Genomic DNA, 22872 nt, shown 5'->3' on the forward strand with positions numbered 1-22872 from the left:
TTTAAAGGTTGTAAAACAAGGTCTTTCAGCCAATGCTTTGCTTGACAGAGGGATGCAACTCATGGGCAATTCATCTAGGTGAGTTATAAGAGCTCCCAATGTATCCTTGTAAAGTTCATATAACCATAGGAAAAGAAAAGGGTAGAGCAGATTGATCGTGCAAGATAGCAATAAATACAAATAAACAAATGTCCTTGCCAGTGCCCTATTCACCTGGTGGGGTTGTGGCAGGTACAACTTCTATATTATCCTATAGAGTATAAGGGTAGTCCTAGCTGGTAGCTGCCACGGTCTATCGTGGTCAAGGATATTCTTCCATTCGGATATCGATCATCCAAATTTTAATAAAATGAGAACTGCTTCAGAGCTAGGTGCATTACAAATCCCTTATAGTGGTGGTGGGTAAATATATCTCTCTGTATATATTTATTTATTTATATCTATATTAATAAGTATATGTGTGTACTCGCCACCAATACTTGCCTAAACAGTTCTCATTTTTATTAAATCTTGGAAGCTTGCATAATTTGTGAAACTCATCAATTGTAAATATTTTATGTTTAAACACCAGTAACATATTAATAAACCATCAGTATGTCTGATTGATATCCCACTTGCTTCTTGACATCAGTACTACCTGGCAAGGGGGATGTGAATAGCCTAGGATTAGACATGTCTACATGATGATGACTACATGTATGATAAGGATATCAAGGGTAACAGTATTTAAAGCCCTAAAGCACTGTGCCTGCAGTTTGATAAGGAAAAATCTGTTGACAGGCTCAGTTCCACATATCCACATATTGTCATAATGGCTTGCATATTTTTTATGCAAAGCTTGTACATTCAAGACCATAAAATATTACGATGTATAGTTGCATTTATATTGAGCTGTTTGTTTACCATAAATTATGCTCATACTCGTGCAGGGATTAATTTTCTTTTTTAATCTTTAGCACACCTTACACTCCCTTGGAGAAAAAAGCAATGGACACCACAGATGACGAAACACTAACTGAAGAATGGGCTCTAGACCAACCGGTGTCTCACACAAGGACAACAGCCATTGTAGAAGTCAAAGGGGCAGTGGATGTTGTTTTGAGTCCCCTTGTAGCAGAAGTGTTAGACAGGTACTTGTTTTTCTGTTGTATATACTGCTTGCTACTTAATTTTGCATTATATTTAGTTTAATAAAAATAAATGTATATTAAAGGGGCTCTATCAGCAAAATCATGCTGATAGAGCCCCACATATGCATGAATAGCCTTTAAAAAGGCTATTCAGGCACCCTAAATGTTATATAAAACTACCCCCCCCCGTCTGTTTTAAAATAAAACCCTAAAAAAGAATGTTATCTACTTACGCATCGTGCACTGTGGGCGGGCATTCAGGGTGTGTCTTCATCTTCATCCACTCCTCTTCTTCCTCCGATGTCCTCCGGTCCCGTCCTCCTCCGGCGCTCGCGAGCGGACACTGATATAAAAAAATGGCCTGGGCGCATGCGCAGTAGCATGCTGCTTCTACTACGGCTACTGCGCAGGCGCCCAGGCCATTTTTTTTATATCAGTGTCCGCTCGTGAGCGCCGGAGGAGGACGGGACCGGAGGACATCGGAGGAAGAAGAGGCGTGGATGAAGAAGACGGCGCACCCTGAATGCCCGCCCAGCGTGCACGATCTGTAAGTAGATAACATTCTTTTTTAGGGTTTTATTTTAAAATGGGGGGGGGGGGGTAGTTTAATATAACATTTACGGTGCCTGAATAGCCTTTTTAAAGGCTATTCACGCATATGTGGGGCTCTATTAGCATGATTTTGCTGATAGAGCCCCTTTAATAGCAGTCATTTGAGCGATTCTGGTCCACAGTGCTTTGTGATATTTGTGTACTCTAGATAGAATATCATATGCAGAGTAGTTAGTGAGAAAAGAAGAATATGACATGTTGAATTTCAGCATTTTGATCCTTTCTCCTCATTTTTGCATTATGTTTATAGAAAACATGATGCAAAAATGACATACACAGAAAAGGTAAAAAATAAAACATTTTCCGGTAGGAGAGGGCTAATTAAAAATACAAAGGAATTTACTTGTATATGTATGAAAACACTATCCCAGTACCCTGCCGCAACCTTCACTCTCCCTGTTATGATAGTATATGAGCACTCATTTATGCGGATGTCAGGATCAATAGCAATTTGTCAAATATGTTCAACTTTTTCATCTGTTTGGCAACTTTAAATAGCACCTGCCACCAGGTCTAATGATAGATGGTGCACCCTAAGCATTTTGGTATTTTATCTGTCGAGATCTGTCCAAAGATTTAAGCCCCATTAGTGTTTTATGCAAATTAGGGTATATTAGCCGAGTGGACATTAACACTGAATGACAAGCAGCACAGAGGAACCTCACCAGAAGAAACCAAAATGTTACCAACCACTTGACTAGACCCTGATCTTTGGAACAGGAAAATGGATGGAGATAAACGAAACACCAAAATTTTCAGGATGACTGCGCCTGTCTGATAAGTCAATGGGCTTATGAGACCTGGTAACAGGTCCTCTTTAAGACCTACATTTGTTCATAATGTTTCCCTCAACATAATGTTCTTTTCATTGCATTGATGTTTGCTAAATGGAATTGCCCCACTAAAAATCGTATATGTTATCTGGCATTTGTGCTGTTTTTTAGGTACATAGAGGCTATGGTACATTTCACCAGCACCAGACATCCAGCTGCGATTGTTGATGATCTACATACAAAAGTGCTAAAAGAAGCCGTGCAAAACAGTAAGACCACCTTCTCAGAAAATGTAAGGTTTCGATATTGTTTTATGTGTTTGTCAACAATGTAACGTGTGGTGATTGTTGTGCTTTGTAAACCACTTGATTACTTACATTAGATCATTGAAAACTTACCTAAACTTACAGACCAATTTTGGACACATTTTGGCACCTTTCTGTGAAATCCTGCATTTTTTTTTAACTGTTTCCCTTGTTTCTGTACTGAGATCTGTTTCGGAGTACGGGTCTGTGTAACATGTAGTGTAAAAGAGGCTGGGGGGATGGGTTAGTTCAAACATTTGGACATTTTAAACCTACCATCTTTCATTCTTTGACATGACACGAAGGTAAAAATCCCAATCCCGACTGTGTTTTCAACCAGTGATATCTCTGTAAATAATTTAGATAGCACTGCAACCTTATTGTCATTATACAGTATATGACATTGTTAGTGTCCTTTTTCATATGACACCTATAGGAAGTTTGGACATTTTATAATGTCTAAGATATAAGTGTTTGACGTTCAGGATTTCACAGAAAGGATCCAAAATATGTTAATAAAGTATATTACTAGAGATGAGCGAACAGTGTTCTATCGAACTCATGTTCGATCGGATATTAGGCTGTTCGGCATGTTCGAATCGAATCGAACACCGCGTGGTAAAGTGCGCCATTACTCGATTCCCCTCCCACCTTCCCTGGCGCCTTTTTTGCTCCAATAACAGCGCAGGATAGGTGGGACAGGAACTACGACACCGGTGACGTTGAAAAAAGTAGGAAAAACCCATTGGCTGCCGAAAACATGTGACCTCTAATTTAAAAGAACAGCGCCGCCCAGGTTCGCGTCATTCTGAGCTTGCAATTCACCGGGGACGGAGGTTTCCGTCTAGATAGCTAGGGCTTAGATTCTGGGTAGGCAGGGACAGGCTAGGATAGGAAGGAGAAGACAACCAACAGCTCTTGTAAGAGCTAAATTCCAGGGAGAAGCTTGTCAGTGTAACGTGGCACTGACGGGCTCAATCGCCGCAACCCAGCTTTCCCCGGATCCTGAATGGAATACACTGACAGTGTATTCCCGTATACCCTATATATACACCCCCCATTCCCGTTCCAACGGTGTGCCCCCCCACCTTCACCCCAGAAATACACTGCAAGTCCCCTAGCAATAGAATTGGGGCTATATACACCCACTATTTTTGCTACTGCCATATAGTGCCATTGTCTGACTGGGAATTCAAAGAATATATTGGGGTTACATATAACTTCAATTCCAGGGAGAAGCTTGTCAGTGTAACGTGGCACTGACGGGATCAATCGCCGCAACCCAGCTTTCCCAGGATCCTGAATGGAATACACTGACAGTGTATTCCCGTATACTCCATATATACACCCGATCCCCGTTCCAACGGTGTGCCCCCCCACCTTCACCCCAGAAATACCCAGCAAGTCCCCTACTAATAGAATTGGGGCTATATACACCCACTATTTTTGCTACTGCCATATAGTGCCATTGTCTGACTGGGAATTCAAAGAATATATTGGGGTTACATTTCGATTTCGAGAGGCAAATTGTGTAGACGACACTATATCTGTCCTTGGCGCATTCCTTGAAAAAACTCTACACCTTTGAGAAACGTGCCCTCAATGGGGGAGTTTTTCTGGGCTGGGTACAAAAGGGAACATCTTCGGACATTCCGGGTCTGGCCTGGCTTCGGCAAAGCAGCTGACCTCTGCCTCTGGACATGTCTCTGCCTCTAGCTACCCTTTTTGGTGCTGCACCTGCCTCAACATCCACACTACTTTCCCAGCTTGATATCCGCCTTGTCCAGGTGGGGTCGGTGTCCTCGTCGTCCACCACCTCCTCTTCCAACTCCTGTCTCGCCTCCTCCTCCTGCACAATGCACATGTCAGCTGGCTGCCCTGACAGCAACTGCGTCTCATCGTCGTCGATGAGGGTGGGTTGCTGGTCATCCGCCACCAAATCGACCGGAGATGGAGGAGACTCTAGTGTTTGAGCATCTGGACACAGATACTCGTCTGTTAGGTCCGTGGAATCGCGAAATGGAGGGGCAGGTTGCGGTACAGTCAAAGGAAGGGAGAACAGCTCTGGGGAGCAGGGACAGTTGGGGTTATTGTTCTGGGAAGATTGGGAATTTTGGGTGGAAGGAGGACAAGACTGTTGGGTAAGAGGAGGTAGAGGCTGACTGGCTGGTGGACAATGTGCTTTAAGCGTTATCCGACAGCCATTGCAAGACCTGTTCCTGGTTCTCGGGCCTACTAATCTTTGTACCATTCAGCCTAGTTAATTTGGAACTTTTGTGCAAAGCGCCTGATGTTAAGGGACACACGCTGGTACAAGGCTCAACTCACCCTAAGTGCCAAAAACACTGCTGGTGCTAGGCTCTACTCATGCCAAGGGCCTCAATCTCTGCTGGTAGCTCAGCTTAAGGTCCTGTAACTTTGTTTGGAAGGGCTCATGTTAAGGGCTAGAAAAGTGAATTTTGGAAGGTCTTACCACATCACACACACACACACACACACTCAAAATGACAGTTAACCCCTTAGCGACCCTTGACGTAACTGTACGTCATGGGTCGCATGGGGATGTATGGAGCGAGCTCACACGCTGAGCTCGCTCCATACACGGCAGATGCCGGCTGTATAATACAGCCAGGACCTGCCAATAACAGCAGCGGTCGGTGCCCGAGCCGATCGCTGCTGTTAACCCTTTACACACTGCGGTCAAACGCGACCGCAGCGTGTAAACAGCGCAGGCGGCATGGGCGCCGCCATGTTTCCCCGATCGCCGCCCTCCTGAACGTCACATGAGGGCGGTGATCGGTTGCTATGACAGCCGGAAGCCTATTGAAGGCTTCCAGGCTTGTCTCTGCACAAGATCTATTAGACGATGCCAGAGGCATCGTCTAATATAAGTGCTGGGATTTTCCTATTCACTGCAATACTGTAGTATTGCAGTGAATAGTATGAGCGATCAGACCCCCTAGGTTTCAAGGTACCTAAGGGGTCTGATCATAAATGTAACAGAAGAAAAAAAAAAGTTTTTAAAAGTATTAAAAAAATAAAAAAAATATAAAAGTTCAAATCACCCCCCTTTCCCTAGATTAGCTATAAAAGTAATTAAAGAACATTAAACATAAACATATTAGGTATCCCCGCGCTCCAAAATGCCCGAACTATTAGAATATTAAAACATTTATCCCGTACTGCGAACGGCGTAGCGGCAAAAAAAATAAAAACAGCCAAAAAGCGTTTTTTTCAACACTTTGCCTCCTATAAAAAATTGAATAAAAAGTGATCAAACCATCAGATTTTTCCCCAAATGGTATCAATAGAAACGTCATCTTGTCCCGCATAAAAAGACACCACAACCAGCTCCATACATGGAAATATGAAAAAGTTACAGGTGTTAGAACATGATGACACAAAATTTTTTTTCTATTTTGCAAAGTTTATCATTTTTTTAAAAGTATCAAAACATTTCAAATACTATATAAATTTGGTATCACCGCGTTCGTACTGACACGTAGAACACAGGTAACATGTCATTTGTACCAAACAGTGAACGCTGTAAAAATTAAACCCATAAGAAAATGGCGCAAATGCATTTTTTCTCCAATTGCACCTCATTCTGAATTTTTTTCCAGCTTCCCAGTACATTGCACAGCATATTGAATGGTGCCAATACAAAGTACAATTTGTCCCGCAAACAATAAGCCATCATGTGACTCTGTGAACTGAAAAATGAAAAAGTTATGGCTCTTGAAATGTGAGGAGGGAAAAACGAAAATGCGAAACCAAAAAATGGCCTGGTCCTTAAGGGGTTAAGGGTGAGGGCTTTTGGATTTCCCATTGTCTATTCCATCCGTGGTTGTCATGGGGAACGTGATTTAAAGGGGTGGTTGTTACTGTTTGTTGAGCTTAAATTGGGGTTTGTGTCCATCCATTTGGGGAGTAAAGAAGGTTTCCAGGTATTTTCCCACTTTGATAGAGGTTTTTTTGAATGTGGAAAGTGTGTAGTTGTTAGGCTGTGATGTTGGGGTAATAGAGGGTCTTTGGTGTGTTAGATGCCCCCAGACATGCTTCCCCTGCTGTCCCAGTGTCATTCCAGAGGTGTTGGCATCATTTCCTGGGGTGTCATAGTGGACTTGGTGACCCTCCAGACACGGATTTGGGTTCCCCCTTAACGAGTATATGTTCCCCATAGACTATAATGGGGTTCAAAACCCATTCGAACACACGAACAGTGAGCGGCTGTTCGATTAGAATTTCGAACCTCGAACATTTTAGTGTTCGCTCATCTCTATATATTACCCAATGTATTAATGACACAAATACAGTTAGAAAATTAAAAGTTGTCCGAAAGTCTAGTTACGCTTCAGGCAGATACTTGATATTAGGAAGCGCCATTTTTGGCAGCTGGTATGATATTGAGAGTGAAGCCTGTGATGTACAATTTGGATTGTTGTGTCTATGCACAAGAAAAGTGTCTGTGTCAAGTTCAGAGTAACCTGTAAATGTAGTTCTCATTCAAGTGTGGTCTGTAGGTATTTACTGAAAGTGTTTTATCACAAGTGAAATCTGTAGATTTCCTAACAGGCTTTCTTGAAGAATGGAGCTATAGTATGTGTGTTAGAGTAATGTATAATTTGTGTAGATCTCAAAAGGGTTATTGCAGGCTTCATAAAATAGGGAATATATTGCTATCTTGTTGCCAACTGATAGTATTTCCATAGTACTGTTTAGAGATGATACATATGGAGTTGAAATATTTATTAACCTTGATACATTATGAGAAGATAATGTCTGTGAATTTGATTTATATTCTTCTTTTCTAGCTACCGTCAAAGCAAGATAATAAATTATCCAAACCTGAGAGTCATGTTAAAGGAAGCACAAATCAAACACAGACTAAAGGTGGACTAAGCCAAGATAATGTGAAAATCAAGGGGCTGCAAGCCAATGTCTCAATCCCCAAGGTATAGCTTGTGTTATGTCTATACCCAAGAGTTTTTAATGCCTCCAAAAATAAATGTTGTGAACTATCCATCTTTATTATGTGGTAAAACTCATTATTTGACTGCGACCCATCACTTGCTGTAGGTTGTTGAGGGCATCAAGAAGATCAGCTTACTGAAATGCTTTTTTAAGAGAATGGCAAGATGATAATTTGTTAAATCTGTGTGCAGCCATCTTATAAGAAGTTTCTGATTGTAACAGTTATGTGCAAATGGTTCGCATGATGTAAGACTAGCCACTGAATAATGTAATGTCTGCAGCTGAGAAGTGTCTATGAACCATTCTTACAGCCACAAATCACCATGCTTCTGATGTTTCTCCTCCCGTCCCATACACTGAACGATGGGATTATCGCTCTCCCTTATTTTTGGGATGTTACACAGTGCCTGTCTAACATCTCCACTGATCCCTGACTCTTCATCCTGTCTCAGAAGAGATCATGTATCTTATACTGGTTAGCAAATACTGCAGTGTCCATTGAGTAGGAGAAGAGCAGAGCGATCTGCAAGTAGTAATTATGTGACAACAGTCAGTAATTGCAACACTACCTTACAAATTGTAATGGAGGTAGGCCATTGTAAATACAAGTCATGTTTGTGAGTCAGAAGTAGAATCATAGCTGCTGCAGTCCTTTACCCACAGCCAGCCCTCCTGGCAGCAATAAAACAAGTCCGTACAAGATAATACAACTAGAAAATAATTTTTACATTTGAACTATGAACTGAAAAAATTTAGATCCAATCCAAATTTTAGTCACCAAACCATATCATTCTCACCCGTGACCGCCCACATAGTATAATGGTCTCCCTCCACAAGTATATATGATGCTTTCCCCAGTGCCCTCCCTAGTGACCCCTACTCTTTATAATGCCATCCACAGTAACCCCCTCACCTTTTTGTTATGTTCTCTTAATTGGTCCCCACCCTCTATAATGTTGTCTGCTGTAGTCCCCACTCAATATAATGCTCTCTTTAGTGCACCCTTTTATAATTGTTGCACACCTAATGAACTAACACTGGTGTGGTTGGGGGGGTTTATATTCTTTATTCACCTTATCTGTAATCATAAGGGACATGCATCAATATGGAGAGCAGGACCTCCCTTCTCCTTGCTATCTCAGGTGCACTACAATAAGTGTCCTTACATACTATCTAGTAGTTATACATTAGCATCAAGTTCTCAGTCATTCCTAACATCAGTGACTGTATCAACATATACTGAACAATACAATATGAGAATATAACAACAACATGGCTGCAGCAATTAATCACTGTACCTGTAATCATAAGGGACATGCATCAATATGGAGAGCAGGACCTCCCTTCTTCTTGCGGTTATCTGAGGTGAACTACAATAAGTGTCCCACCAGAAACACACCTCTGAGATACATGGTCCCACTCTAGTGTCAGATTACAGGACCTGTAAACTGCTAGTCTGACACTAGGTAATATCCAAATTTTTGTGTGGTGGATCTTTCTGTATATATCTCACATTCTTCCCCACTAAATTAATGTCGTCCTCGACATTCCGCATTTCCGCAATTATGTGGATTGTCTTAAGGTACTTTAGTAATTGAGAACAATCAATTGGTGGTGATATCTCCAATAGAGGTCAATGCCTCATTGTGACATATGTTCCTATAAAATGTCACAAGTTACTTCTAGGTCCGTTGCTAGCTAAGAGACCTAGAAGAGCCAATGTTAGCACTGGTTCTAAGTAGTATTGGACCACCATGCATAACAATGCTACTACAATATCTGAACCTCATTTTATGAGGTGGAGATTGGTCAGGTCTAATTTTTGCATTAAATACGACCACATGACCATGTAACCTCACAGTTTCTATCGCTAAACAACTAGAAACATTTCCAAATAAACAAACTAATTGTAAACGTAACAGTGCAATTGCTTTGAAGGTAAATAGTCTTTATATCTGCTCACAGTTCTCCAGAAAATATGCTGGTGGTAGGTACCATTCAGGTTGTTTCTCTTGGCCAATGGTTTTCACTACCTGTTTAGCATGAAAACTTCTTGGTACCCTACTTGGTTCTCCCATGGTATCATAAGTAAGTGTAACCGGCCTTCGCCTTTCTCTCGCAACAGAAGATCTTTTCAAAGTCTGTTGTCCTGAAGTTTCTGTTTCTTCATCTGTTTCTGGGTCTGTTGATTCAGATTTCTCCATCCATACTTCTTCCTCTGGAGTTGTTGCAGATTCCTCTGATGACTTTTCTGACTCTGACAGTAGACCTTCAGGTGATGCCAAGATCTCTGATGAATTTTGTGGTTCAAATTCTGCTGCGTCAGGATTAAGTTTACTGCCTTGTGCTGTATAGTTATCTGTTGTAGGTGAACTTAATGAACACATTTCATCTTCTTCATCAACACTATCAGTTTCATATCCTACATGTGATGTTGGTTTTGGTCGCTTTGCTTTGGAGGATCTCTCTTGGCCTAACAATTCAGCAGTCTGCTGTACATCTGGAAGATAGTCACAAGATAATAACAGATTACGGTGCAAAATCCTTGATCTGTTGCCACCTGACTCTGGTTTTACCTCATACACTGGACTGTTTTCGTGTTTTCTTCTCACGACAACATAAATCTTATCTTCCCAATAGGAGCGAAGTTTTCCTGGTCCTCCTTTCTCATGTAAGTTCTTCACTAGAACTCGACTTCCTGGAGTAAGTTCAGCACCATGACTTTTTTGATCATAGTATTCCTTGCTTTTACATGCTGACTTCTTTGCTGTTTCTGAAGCTATTTTATAAGCTTCTGCCATTCTCTTTTTCCAGACTGTAACATAATCCGCGTAAGTTTTGTATTTCTCTGATACTGGAGTGTCAAACATTATGTCAATTGGAAGTCTTGGTGATCGACCATACAATAGGTAGAAAGGTGAATACCCTGTTGCTTCACTTCTAGTACAATTGTAAGCGTGGACAACTTTTGACAAAGAATTCTTCCAGTCTTGCTTTTCTTCCTCTGTAAGAGTTCTCAACATTGACAACAACGTACGATTAAAACGTTCAACCTGTCCATTACCCTCTGGGTGATATGGAGTTGTATGAGAATTCTGAATTCTGCAGTATTTCCCAAGTCTTGCAAATAACTGATTTTCAAATTCTCTTCCCAGATCATGGTGTAATTTTGTTGGAAAGCCAAACTTTAGAGCAAAATCATTAAATATCTTGTCTGCTGCAGTCTTACCAGACTTGTTTGTGGTAGCATATGCCTGTGCAAACCTTGTAAAATGATCCATTACAACAAGGATGTACTCATATCCTCCTTTGCATTTTTCCAGATGCAGAAAATCAATCGATACCATTTCAAAAGGATAGGTGGAGACAATGTTGTTCAATGGTGCTCTGGTTGGTTTATTGGGACGTTTGTCTTTTAGACACTTGCATTCTCTGGTGACATAATGCTCAATATCCTTCTGCATATATGGCCAGAAAAAGCGTTCTCTAACAAGATTGACAGTTCTTTCTACTCCTAAGTGTCCCATTTGCTCATGGAGTTCTTTGAATACTGTCCTATGGTAGACTTTTGGCAGGACTAATTGTAAGTTATGGCTAGTCTTCCTATAAAGAATACCATCTGAATTGAGGTATAACTTAGACCATTCTCTGAATAAGGCAGTTACAGCTGGTGGTTCTGTTTGTCTCTCCTTCTTAGCCGGAAATCTGTTTTGATGTTTGTAGTGTAGCAGTCTCCCAATGATCTTGTCTTCTTCTTGTGCTTTTCTGATAGTTTCTTTTGGGAGCTGGTTAACGCTTGCTCTGAGGCTTTGTTCAGCTTCTCCAGCTGTACTTTCTACAGTTACAGGGCACCACCATGGCATATGTTCCTCCTCTTGTATCTGAACTGCTTGGACAGTGCTACCAATAGCTTCCATGCTGATTTCTTGGGAACATTCCTTCATATACTGGTCAGGATCTAGTGGCATTCTTGACAATCCATCAGCGTCTGCATTTGCTTTCCCTGGGCGGTATTTAATGCTAAAATTGAAGTCTGCAAGTTCTGACACCCATCTATGGCCAGTTGCATTTAATTTCGCTGTAGTGAGAACATAGGTAAGTGGATTGTTGTCTGTATATACAACAAATGATGGACTATAGTACAAGTAGTCTCTAAAACGGTCACATATTGCCCATTTCATTGCCAAAAACTCAAGTTTCCCCGAGTGCAAATGGTAGTTTTTCTCTGCTGCAGTAAGAGTTCTTGAGCCATAACCAATAACTCTCAACTTGCCATTTTGCCTTTGATATAGGACAGCACCAAGTCCTTCCTGAGACGCATCACAGTGCAGTATGAATGGGATGTTGAAGTCTGGATATCCCATCACTGGTGGCTTAACTAACAAATCAATCAGTCTCTCCAGGATTTCTTGATGATGGGCAGTCCAATTGATGGGCTGATGTGCAGGAAGTTGACTTTTTCCCTTCTGTTTGGATCTATCTCTCTTTGCTTTCTTTTGTGTGGGTGATGGTGAACAAGGCCCTACCGACAGTAGATCATACAGTGGAGCGGCAATCCGGGAGAAATTTTGAATATATGTCCGGTAGTAAGACAGAAAACCTAGTATTTTTCTAAGCTCTCCCACTGTAGATGGAGGTTTGTTTTTCAAAGCCATTACTGGAGCAATTTCTGCTGGATCCATAGTATAGCCATCAGCAGAGACACTCTTACCTAGGAACCGGACTTGTCTTTTGAACAGCTCACATTTCTTCGGTGTTAGCTTGATTCCATGCTGTTGGTAGCGCTGAAGCACAGTCCGTACATGTTCCACATGTTCAGTGAAAGACTTACTGTGAACCAGATTGTCATCAAGATATGGTTGACAGATACTGTCTCTCAGTCCTTCCAAGCATTCTTCCATGCTTCTCTGAAATTCCGCTGGAGCTGAGCTGAGCCCAAAAGGAATACGGATCCATTCATATAATCCCCAAGGTGTTATAAAGGCTGTCAAAGGCCTACTGGATTCTTCCATAAATCCTTGGTAATAGGCTTTCCCTTGATCAAGCACAGAAAACCATGAACTTCCTGACAAACTATTCAGCATATCTTGGATTCTCGGTATAGGATGACGGTCAGGAACTGACTTCTGGTTTAGTTCTCTATAATCACAGCAGAGTCTCAGGCTACCATCTCGTTTTCTTACACATACTATAGGAGAAGAGTAGGATGATTTTGACTTTCTAATCCATCCTCTATTTATCAGGTCTTGTAGGTACTCCTTCACTTCGTTATGAAGCGGTTTTGGCACCGAAGTATATGTCTTTTTAACGGGGGTGGTGTCTTTTAGATTAATCTTTAATTGGAGTGATGGAATACATCCAACATCAGACTCATCTCTGGAGAAGGCATGACATTCTTCTCTTAACATCTGCCTTACTATGCACTGTTCGTCTGCATCAAGATGATCCGTAGGAACCGGAGGATCCCATTCCTCTTTAACTGAAGACACTTCACCCTCTGCTTTGTCAACATTTTCCACTGTTTGTATGTTTGCAGTCAGAGAAGAAACTTGAACAGGTTTTATGCAAGCTGGGTATACCGCTTTGACTGTTTCCAAGTGACCCAACACGGTTTTTGGATCCAGTACAATATCATGTTTAGTGGGGTTCATTACTGGAATGGTTACCCGAGCATAGTTGTCATAAGGTACAATCACAACTGTCTCATCTGTATATATTCCCTCTGGTAACTGTGCAGTGTTACTTGGCACAAAGAGCTTTTCCTGGTTCTTCTTATGAGGTCCCACATGGACACCACACTTGACACCCATTATAGTACCTGCAGGAATAATGGTACGACGTACTCCAGTTCTTACCTCCTTCACAAATGTTTCTGCTTGGCTCACTTGGACGGCTTTTACCACCATCTCTGCTCTTCTTGTCGGCAGTGAAAATGATGCAGCCAGTGTACTCACCAAAGATGATGAAGGGATTTTTCTCAGGATGACTTCCTCAATCACATTATATCCAATGATTGGCTCTTCAGCTACATTATTGTCACTGGATACTAGAAAAGGCACCAGAAGTTCTATGTTGTCATTACCAGAGGACAGCTGGAAGGTTACTTCTATCCAACCAATGAAAGGAATTTCGGTCTTGTTTACCGCTCTCCCGCATAATGGTTCAGAGCCTAGTAATTCTTCCACTGCCCTTACTTCTGTTTGAGGAAGGTACTGCTGCCGCCAACTTTCATTGATGATACTTGCTTGAGCTCCAGTGTCCCATAATGCCTGAAGAGGAACCCCATTTAGTTTACATAGGACCATACACCTTTTTCCTATTAAATTGATGAGTTTTCTTTGGCCTCTCGACACACTTTCACTCATCTGTAAGTTAGTTGTCGTGCACTTCCTAGAAGTGACTTGCTGTATATTGTTCTGTTGAAGCTCCAGTTGTTGGATACGATCACATACATTTTGGAAATAAGTATGTAGCAGATTTTCTTTGGCTTCCATACCTGAAGATGGTACTTTCTTTGGTTGGGACTGGGGCTTGGCACAGGTTACTGATTGTCCCTCATCAGCAACCTCCTGTCTTTTAACTGTGCAGATCTGGGTGCACAACATCCCCTAGCATAATGTCCTTCTTTACCACATTTGTAGCAGTGGCGACATGTATGACCTTGATTTGATGTCTTGCAGGCCTCACAAATTGGATTCTGCTTATTTCTGGAAGTTACTTGGGATGAAACCAATCTTGGTTCTTGAGAAGTCTTAAGTAACTTTTTCAATTCTGACATCTCATTCCTCAGTTCTTTCACAGCCTCCTCCCAGTTTGTCACTTCTGTATCTCCTGAAGGTGGAACTTTCTTTGATTTTAGCGTAGGTGGGGCGGTTTGAGTTGTAGATGACTCTACTTTTGTAAGTAATCCTTGTTGTGTGGTACCAGCCTGCATTTCGCCAAGTTTGCTGATTTTGCTGGAAGAGTACTTCTTTAATTTCTGTTCCCTCTCTTGTTCCCAACTGGCAGCTTCATTCATTTTCTTTATTAATACGTCATCAGTGACAGTGGGATCATCCAAATAAGGTTTCAATTGGAATTTAATGTGTTCACTGAGCAGTCCTGTTCCTACTGATCTCAGGAATTTCCTTTGAATCAAATCCGTTTCAAATTTTTCCTCTGCTCCCACTTCTCTAGAGGCAAAGAGAAGTCTGTCCTTTAGTTCTATAGCCCTGAAGAGGAAATTTTGAGGAGATTCTTTGCTGTCTTGCGAGATATTTACCAGCCGGTGGTATAAGTCCGAGTTGCTCTCCTCCTTGTAGTGTCCTTTTAGGATAGTCTTCAGCTGTGGCAGTGTTAGATCACTTTTCATCTCTAACATATTTCTTATACTCAGGCCGGGGCTTATTGCTTTAACTACTGCCTCAATCACTTCTAATTCACTGTAGCCCTTTTGCAGTCCCATGTCTATCTGGTGCATGAGATTTGTGTAAGACAGTTTGTCTTTTTGACCTCTTTCACCAATTTGACCACTAATTTTAAAGTCTTTCCGTATTGTCATTTCTGGCCACATGTTCTGTGGAGAAGTCCTGCAGTAAGTCTCTCTCTCTGACACCTCTTGCTTTGCTTGACTTGATGTCTCAGAAACAAGGGCTTTTTCTAACAGTTTGCTAGATTCCTGGAATGCTTTCTGCAAAGCAAGGTACTGTGCCTTTAAATCTTCCAATTGAGTCTGGGTCTTAGTCTCTTTTGCCTGTGCCCCGACCTCTGCCTCTGAATGCAGATCTGTAATGAACTGTTTGCACTTTTGGAGGAACAGACAGGTAACATCTTCATCCTCTGTTTCTCCCACTTCATCAAGCAGTTTATTGATAGCATTCAGCAGGTGCCTGCGGGTTCTGGCTTTGGAGATTTGCTCCCCTGGCACTTTAAGATATTTGCTAGCAGCACCCAGTTCATCAAATGTTAGATGCAGCAAGGACTCACTAATGTTATTAATACAGCTCTCCACATCCATTGTCAGTCTGCTGGGCAGGATCTCACTGAGGGGACACTCACAGGATATCACTGAGATGGCTGCACTTTACAATTGGTTCTTTTCTATCTCTTATTGAGTGAATTCTGCTCTGTATCTTCTATGAATTGTCACTCAATCCCATCCTCGTCGCCATTTTTGTTGCACACCTAATGAACTAACACTGGTGTGGTTGGGGGGGTTTATATTCTTTATTCACCTTATCTGTAATCATAAGGGACATGCATCAATATGGAGAGCAGGACCTCCCTTCTCCTTGCTATCTCAGGTGCACTACAATAAGTGTCCTTACATACTATCTAGTAGTTATACATTAGCATCAAGTTCTCAGTCATTCCTAACATCAGTGACTGTATCAACATATACTGAACAATACAATATGAGAATATAACAACAACATGGCTGCAGCAATTAATCACTGTACCTGTAATCATAAGGGACATGCATCAATATGGAGAGCAGGACCTCCCTTCTTCTTGCTATCTGAGGTGCACTACAATAAGTGTCCCACCAGAAACACACCTCTGAGATACATGGTCCCACTCTAGTGTCAGATTACAGGACCTGTAAACTGCTAGTCTGACACTAGGTAATATCCAAATTTTTGTGTGGTGGATCTTTCTGTATATATCTCACATAATGCTATCTGAAATAGGCCTCACCATTTATAATCCAGGTGTCAATGGTCTCCACCCTTTATAACCAAGTTGCACCTACCCTTTATAGACCAGTCACCAGTGACCTCCACCCTTTATAATCCAGTCTCCTGTGGCCCCCACATAGTAGCTGTTACATAAAAAGTAATTCTTATCCAGTCCTATTCCACAGATGTCTATATAGAAAGAACAGTCCAAGAACAACTTTAGTGTTATATGAAAAAGCAGAATCTCTTCTTTCATACGACACCAGAAGCAAGTTTCTAAGTGATTCTCCTACCCTTCTTTTCCTACTTTACACATACACAAGCCTGGACACAGCAAGAAGCAGGTTACAGCTCCCAATAGATGAACTGAAGAAATAATAAAGTTAATGTAGGATTTCACAGAAAGGAGCTCATATTTGGTAATAAAGTATACTACAAAATTCACTAATGACACAAATACTGCCAGAAAGTCAAAAGGTATTTGAAAACTCAGTTACTCTTCAATTTACCTATGCATTTCATGTTCTGTATGATCACACATAGCTCTAAAGTAAGATCATAAATACAGACCAGGTTTACATCAGCAGTTCAAGATATAAAATAGGCTGAAACATGAATAACCTTTTCTGACCAAGTCATAGATTGTCTTTGCTGCCGGTATGTATGTGACTTCCTCTCTCTGCTGAACCTTACTTTGTAATTATGTGTCATCGTAAGAAAAATAGCTGTAGGTATCTTGTTAAAATAATTACCTGTCTTCTTTCAGGTGAATCTATGTTTGTTACAAGCATCTATTGAGGAGTCTCCTAATACAGCTGCAAATAAAAGTGTCACCCATGTTTCTTTAATCGCACTTTGCTTTGATAGAATTGCTACACAAGTCCGGATGAACAGGTAAAATTACGTTATTAATTTAGGCACAGACTCAGCAATTGTTTTCTGAAGAGTTTAATTTGTGTGTGTCGTTGAGATGTTCTATCACTCTTATTTATTAAGCTTACAAAACAACAGGACACTTAATGGGTTTTCCAGGACAATGGATTTTATGGCGTTGCCCTAAGATATAAATACTGGGCCATCCACCACCACTCTTAGCCCGTTAATCCATGTTCTATGACAACCCCTTTAAAACTAAACTCGCATGCGAAAAGAGGGTTTCCCAACATAGAAGATTATGTCATACTGTTAGTATGTTGTGCTCATCTGACTGCCAGGACCCCCACCTAGCCCGAAAATAAAAGAGCCACAGCGCTAGTTAAACTTTTTTTTATTTAGGAATCAAAAAATTGATTACCTGTTAGGATCGACTATCCATTTTCAGATCTGTTCAGGTCGAACTCTCTCAGCACCCCCAATGAACCACAGTTTAACCATTTCCAGAATACCTTTAGACTTTATACATTCAGGCAGTCCACTCTTAACCCTGAAAGGATGTTCCCATATGTCCTTGCAGTGTTAGGATCCATTCACGTGGAGGAAAATGGCGCCAGTGGAAAAAAAAGCTAGCAGAACGCATTGAAGTCAATGGGAGGCTTTTTCTTCGGCGTGTAAAATTCAGCACCAAATAAAGCGCCATTTTCCTCTGTGTGAATGGACCCTTAAGCACCTGCACAAAATCATGCAGCTGCAGAAGTGGGGACATACTTTAACTACAGCTGGAGTTCCATAAGATTTAATATCGTCCCTGCCCCCGGTCGCTGTAAGTGTAGCACTTGTTGAGCGCTGTGTGTATACTTATGGATCAGCACTATGATATCACATGATCTGCCGGAAACCAAAAGCTGTAAGAGCTGCTCAGATCTGTAGTTCTGACCAGGAGGCTTCATTGTAAATAGAACTAAAAGTCTATTATGTCCTCATGGGGAGCACAAGTAAATAAAAAGGCAAAAATGCAACAAAACCAGCAAAAATCACATAAAAATGTTATATGCATCACTGAAAAAAAATGTTCAAAAATTAGCTGAATAACTCAAACGAAAAAAGTGTTATAACCCTGAAAACCACATGTACAAATGAAACGGAAAAGGTGTCCTGAGCCTGGGAAATTGGCCTGCTCAAGAAGTGGTTAAAGTGGGAGAGAGCTGAAGTCTATTCAGTGTTTAAAAACAGCCCATCTACCTGCCTGTAGTCTACATGGTGGCTCAGTGGTTAGCACTGACACAGCAGTACAGGGTATTGTAACTTTGTCCCAAGTCAGATCATCACCGATCTAATATTTATGGCCTTTTCTACCAATAGGCCTTCAATATTCTAATTCCTAGAAACCCCTTTAGACAAGTTACTCAGACTACGATACCACTCCAGGAATAATGTTATAGTTTGTTCTATATAGTAGGTATTTTATCATGATTTCCAATTCATTATTGAAATGTGGAACTTTATTTTGTTTCTTCATTCTCTAAAGAGGTGTAGTAGAAGAAACGGCAAACAATCCGGAGACTGGTCGTCCTCCAGTAAACCTGGAAAAATATGCTAATGCTGCAAAAATGCAGCCCCAGTCATCTGGGTCATTGAGGTCCAATGCAGGAGCAGAGAAAGGGAAAGAAATAGCTGCCAAATTAAACATTCATCGAGTACATGGTCAGCTCAGAGGCCTGGATACATCAGGTGAGAGATCTGTTGTTCATCACTAATGACTGGCTGGTTGGTTGCTTAAAAGCTCCAGATGAAATAAATTATTTAGTATAGTATGCACTTAGCTTTAAGGCTAGGGCCACACGGTGACTTTGGCTGTGACTCCAGTTACACAACCAAAGACCGCCATGTTACTCTGCTGGAGTCACATTGTGTGACCCAAAGGGTGCTAAGACATGAAATTTAGTTGCAAAAAAAAAAAAGTTGAACATTGCTTTACCTTTTTGTCACAGTTGCGGCACCCTTGGGGTCACGATGTGACTCCATTCTCCAACATCACTGAACTCGTCGCAGAGAGACACAGTGATATTTGGTCACACATCGAGCTTCTTGGCCAAAGTCACCGTGTGGCCCTAGCGTAAAGGGGCATTTTAGCAAGTTATTTTTTATTTACTAGATAGGGAATAACTACTAGATCAGTGAGGCTTAGACCACTGGGACTTCCAATTTTAAGATAGGGGTCCTGTGTTCGAGAATGTACAGTACCGCTAAATTCAACATCAATGAGAATGCTCTTGCACTGTAGATGGGGGATTTGATACTCATGTTCTTGTGAATAGTGAAGGTCTAAGCATTCGGCCCACACTGATCTAACAGTTATTACCTATCCAGTGGACTGGAGATAATGTATTAGCTAGTTTTTAAGGGAAGCTACACTTTTTTCACTGTAGTGCTAATCTACTGAGAACATGTGGCCATCTGCAGTTTTTCAAGTTTAGATCATAGTGCTATATACCTAGAGAAACAAACTAACTTTGCTTGCCCAGTTTGCTGTGTATGACTGCAATGGTCTGTGTGCTTAGCCCAAATGTTATTGTGCCTGCAGCCTTGTAGATAACTGTTGTGTGCCCTTATGATGATATTCTCTCTCCCCTTGATCAGACATGGGAACCTGCGCCATCACCACGATTCCCTTTGAAAAATCAAAGGTTCTTTTCACCCTAGAAGAATTAGATGATTTCACATTTGTGGATGAAACTGAACAGCCTCCAACTACTGATGTAACCCGTATTGGTCCAAGTCAAGAAAAATGGGGATGGATAATGTTTGAGTGTGGAATTGAGAACTTGGTTATTAAAGGTGATTTTTTCTTGGTTATTGTTAATGTAATGAAAGCTGATCATCTCTGTATGGTGTATAGGTCGAAGCAGTTAAGCCAGATATAACATAGCTATTTATCAGAACACACAGTTTTTTATATAATAACATAGATTTAATGGTTTATCTAACCCTGTACTGCTAATGGTGCCGCACTCAGGATTCGGAGAGATGGGTGCATGCAGTCAGGGTGCTAACAGTTACTTCAGTGAAGAAAAACTACTGCACAATCCTTAAGATTGCTGGTGCAATAAGTCTTTTGTTAAGAGCGAGTTCAACCAGTGCCCGATGTCCGTTTTGCAGGTTTCCGTTTCCTGCCCAAGAAACTGGACAGGAGACTGAAACCAGCAGGCAGTTTTCATACCCATTCATTTGAATGGGTTTGCAAAGTGTCCGTCCGTGAGCGTCTTCTGCTCTCCGCGGCGAAACGTTTTTTTTTTTGTTTGTTTTTTTTTAACCAGACACAAAGTCGGACATGCAGGACTTTGTGTCCAGTTAAAGAAAAACAAAAATCTGTTTCACTATAGAGAGCAGAAGACGCACACAGGCGCTCAACAGCGGACACTGATTGCCGGGTTTCCGTCTCCTGTCGGCAGAAAACGGAAACCTCAAAACGGAGATCGGGTTCTGGTGTTAACCCGCCCTAACAAGTCAGGTGCTTGTGATATTTACAATAAGGTCTTATCTGTTATGTAATATGCTGTAAAGGTAGACCCTTCTATTGATAAATATGCCCCACTATAATCACACCATATTTAGGCTACATTCATATCTGCATCATAAGGTATAATCATTTGTCTGATAAAATGATGAATACCATGGCAACAACCCTATAGAAGCCAAAGGCTGCACAACTTTTATCGGGTAAAATTATGGATTTAAAGGGGCTCTATCAGCAAAATCATGCTGCTAGAGCCCCACATATGCGTGAATAGCCTTTAAAAAGGCTATTCAGGCACTGTAAATGTTATATTAAACTACCCCCCAGTTTTAAAATCAAACCCTAAAAAAGAATGTGATCTACTTACGCATCGTGCACTGTGGGTGGGCATTCAGGGTGTGTCTTCTTCTTCATTCACGCCTCTTCTTCCTCCGATGTCCTCCTGTCCCGTCCTCCTCCGGCGCTCGCGAACTGACACTGATATAAAAAAAATGGCCGGGGCGCATGTGCAGTAGCATGCGGCTTCTACTATGGCTACTGCGCATGCGCCCAGGCCATTTTTTTTTTTATCAGTGTCAGTTTCCGAGCGCCGGAGGAGGACGGGACCGGAGGACATCGGAGGAAGAAGAGGCGTGGATGAAGAAGACGGCGCACCCTGAATGCCCGCCCACCGTGCACGATGCGTAAGTAGATCACATTCTTTTTTAGGGTTTTATTTATAACTGGGGGGTAGTGTAATATAACTTTTACGGTGCCTGAATAGCCTTTATAAAGGCTATTCACGCATATGTGGGGCTCTATCAGCATGATTTTGCTGATAGAGCCCCTTTAATGTAAGTAACCGAATGGACTCCTTTGTAGATAATAGTGCCTTTCATATGATGGATCTGTCACTTTGTGTTCTATCACTGGGCCTATCACTATTTTTTTCTTAAAACAGAATAGAAAAATGGAAATAAAGATTCAGATATGAAAAATTTCCACAGCAGAAATGCGTTTTTGGAAAACACAGCTTTTCAATTATACTTACTGAAACGCTGGCAGTTTTCATACTGCTGTAACTGAAGCAAGGGTTTTCCTATGGGGACTTTCTGTAAAATGGGCTGCATTGTTTTTCCCACAGTGCTTTTTGGCTGCAGCACACTAAGTGGGGCCTTAGCCGTATGGTGACAGACCAGGAATGTCACAATGATCCTCCAGAATCCAATGATTTACTTTGTCTCAGAGGGGTGGGGGTGCTATATCTTATCTGTATCACTAGTTGCAGGATGTCCATTGAATCTTAGGGCCTATTGGGAGACAGACCTGGGGCATATGTCATTGAGTGCTATGGAAGGTGCTAGTTAAGACACCCATGCTTTCCTTGTCTGAGGTTCAACTGCACTTCCTATATAGGGTTTTATCTGATGGCAATGAGTGTATATCTTAAAAAAAAAAAAAAGCCTCAACGTTTGAGGGACATCTTGGGACCGTGGCTAAATTTCTAGGCTTTGCTCAACCTGAGCCTTGTTATCTTGCTTGCTATTGGGATCTCATTTGCCATGAATACTTGAACAACTGATTTATGATGAATATTTGGTATGATGTGAAATCTGTTGCTTCTCAGATGTACTTATTTCTTTTGTGGACTTCTTACTGTATTACAGCGGGAAAATATGGGGGTCATAGGACTATTCCTACTAAACCAGCTGCTACACATTGTATGGCAAGTGAGCAGTGTGGCTACCAGTATGTAAACATTACTGAGAGCTTCGCTCTCCTGGAGCAGCTTATCTGCAAGTCTCTCATCCTTCAGGCCCCCGCAGATCTAATATTGATGGCCTATCCTAAGAAAAGTGAACAGGCACAAGGAGCACAGAGCTGCAGATCTGTATGTAGACATGTAATGTGTGAATATAGACCTGCAAAGGCTCCTGCACTCACTGTGTTTGTCTTGAGTCTGCTGATTTCTAAAGATTGAATTTCCCTAGTAATAGGGAGTGAACAGCAAATTACGAAGGAGAGAGACACCTAGTGGCAGCTACTTTA

At 41.4% G+C, this 22872-nt stretch overlaps 1 protein-coding gene across 9 annotated transcripts in view; it reads left to right on the forward strand.

Annotated features, from left to right (window-relative positions):
* Positions 1–22872, forward strand: part of BLTP1 (bridge-like lipid transfer protein family member 1) — a 204638-nt gene that overhangs the window by 96356 nt on the left and 85410 nt on the right. For all 9 annotated transcript variants that reach the window (XM_075287049.1, XM_075286973.1, XM_075286984.1 and 6 more), the window contains exons 29-35: positions 8–78; positions 957–1130; positions 2687–2807; positions 7635–7775; positions 17218–17345; positions 18856–19058; positions 19968–20165. In XM_075287049.1, coding sequence (XP_075143150.1) covers positions 8–78; positions 957–1130; positions 2687–2807; positions 7635–7775; positions 17218–17345; positions 18856–19058; positions 19968–20165 — 1036 coding nt within the window. The remainder of the gene's footprint in view (positions 1–7; positions 79–956; positions 1131–2686; positions 2808–7634; positions 7776–17217; positions 17346–18855; positions 19059–19967; positions 20166–22872) is intronic.

This window comes from Leptodactylus fuscus, chromosome 1 (genome assembly GCF_031893055.1).
Source record: "Leptodactylus fuscus isolate aLepFus1 chromosome 1, aLepFus1.hap2, whole genome shotgun sequence".
Taxonomy (NCBI): domain Eukaryota; kingdom Metazoa; phylum Chordata; class Amphibia; order Anura; family Leptodactylidae; genus Leptodactylus; species Leptodactylus fuscus.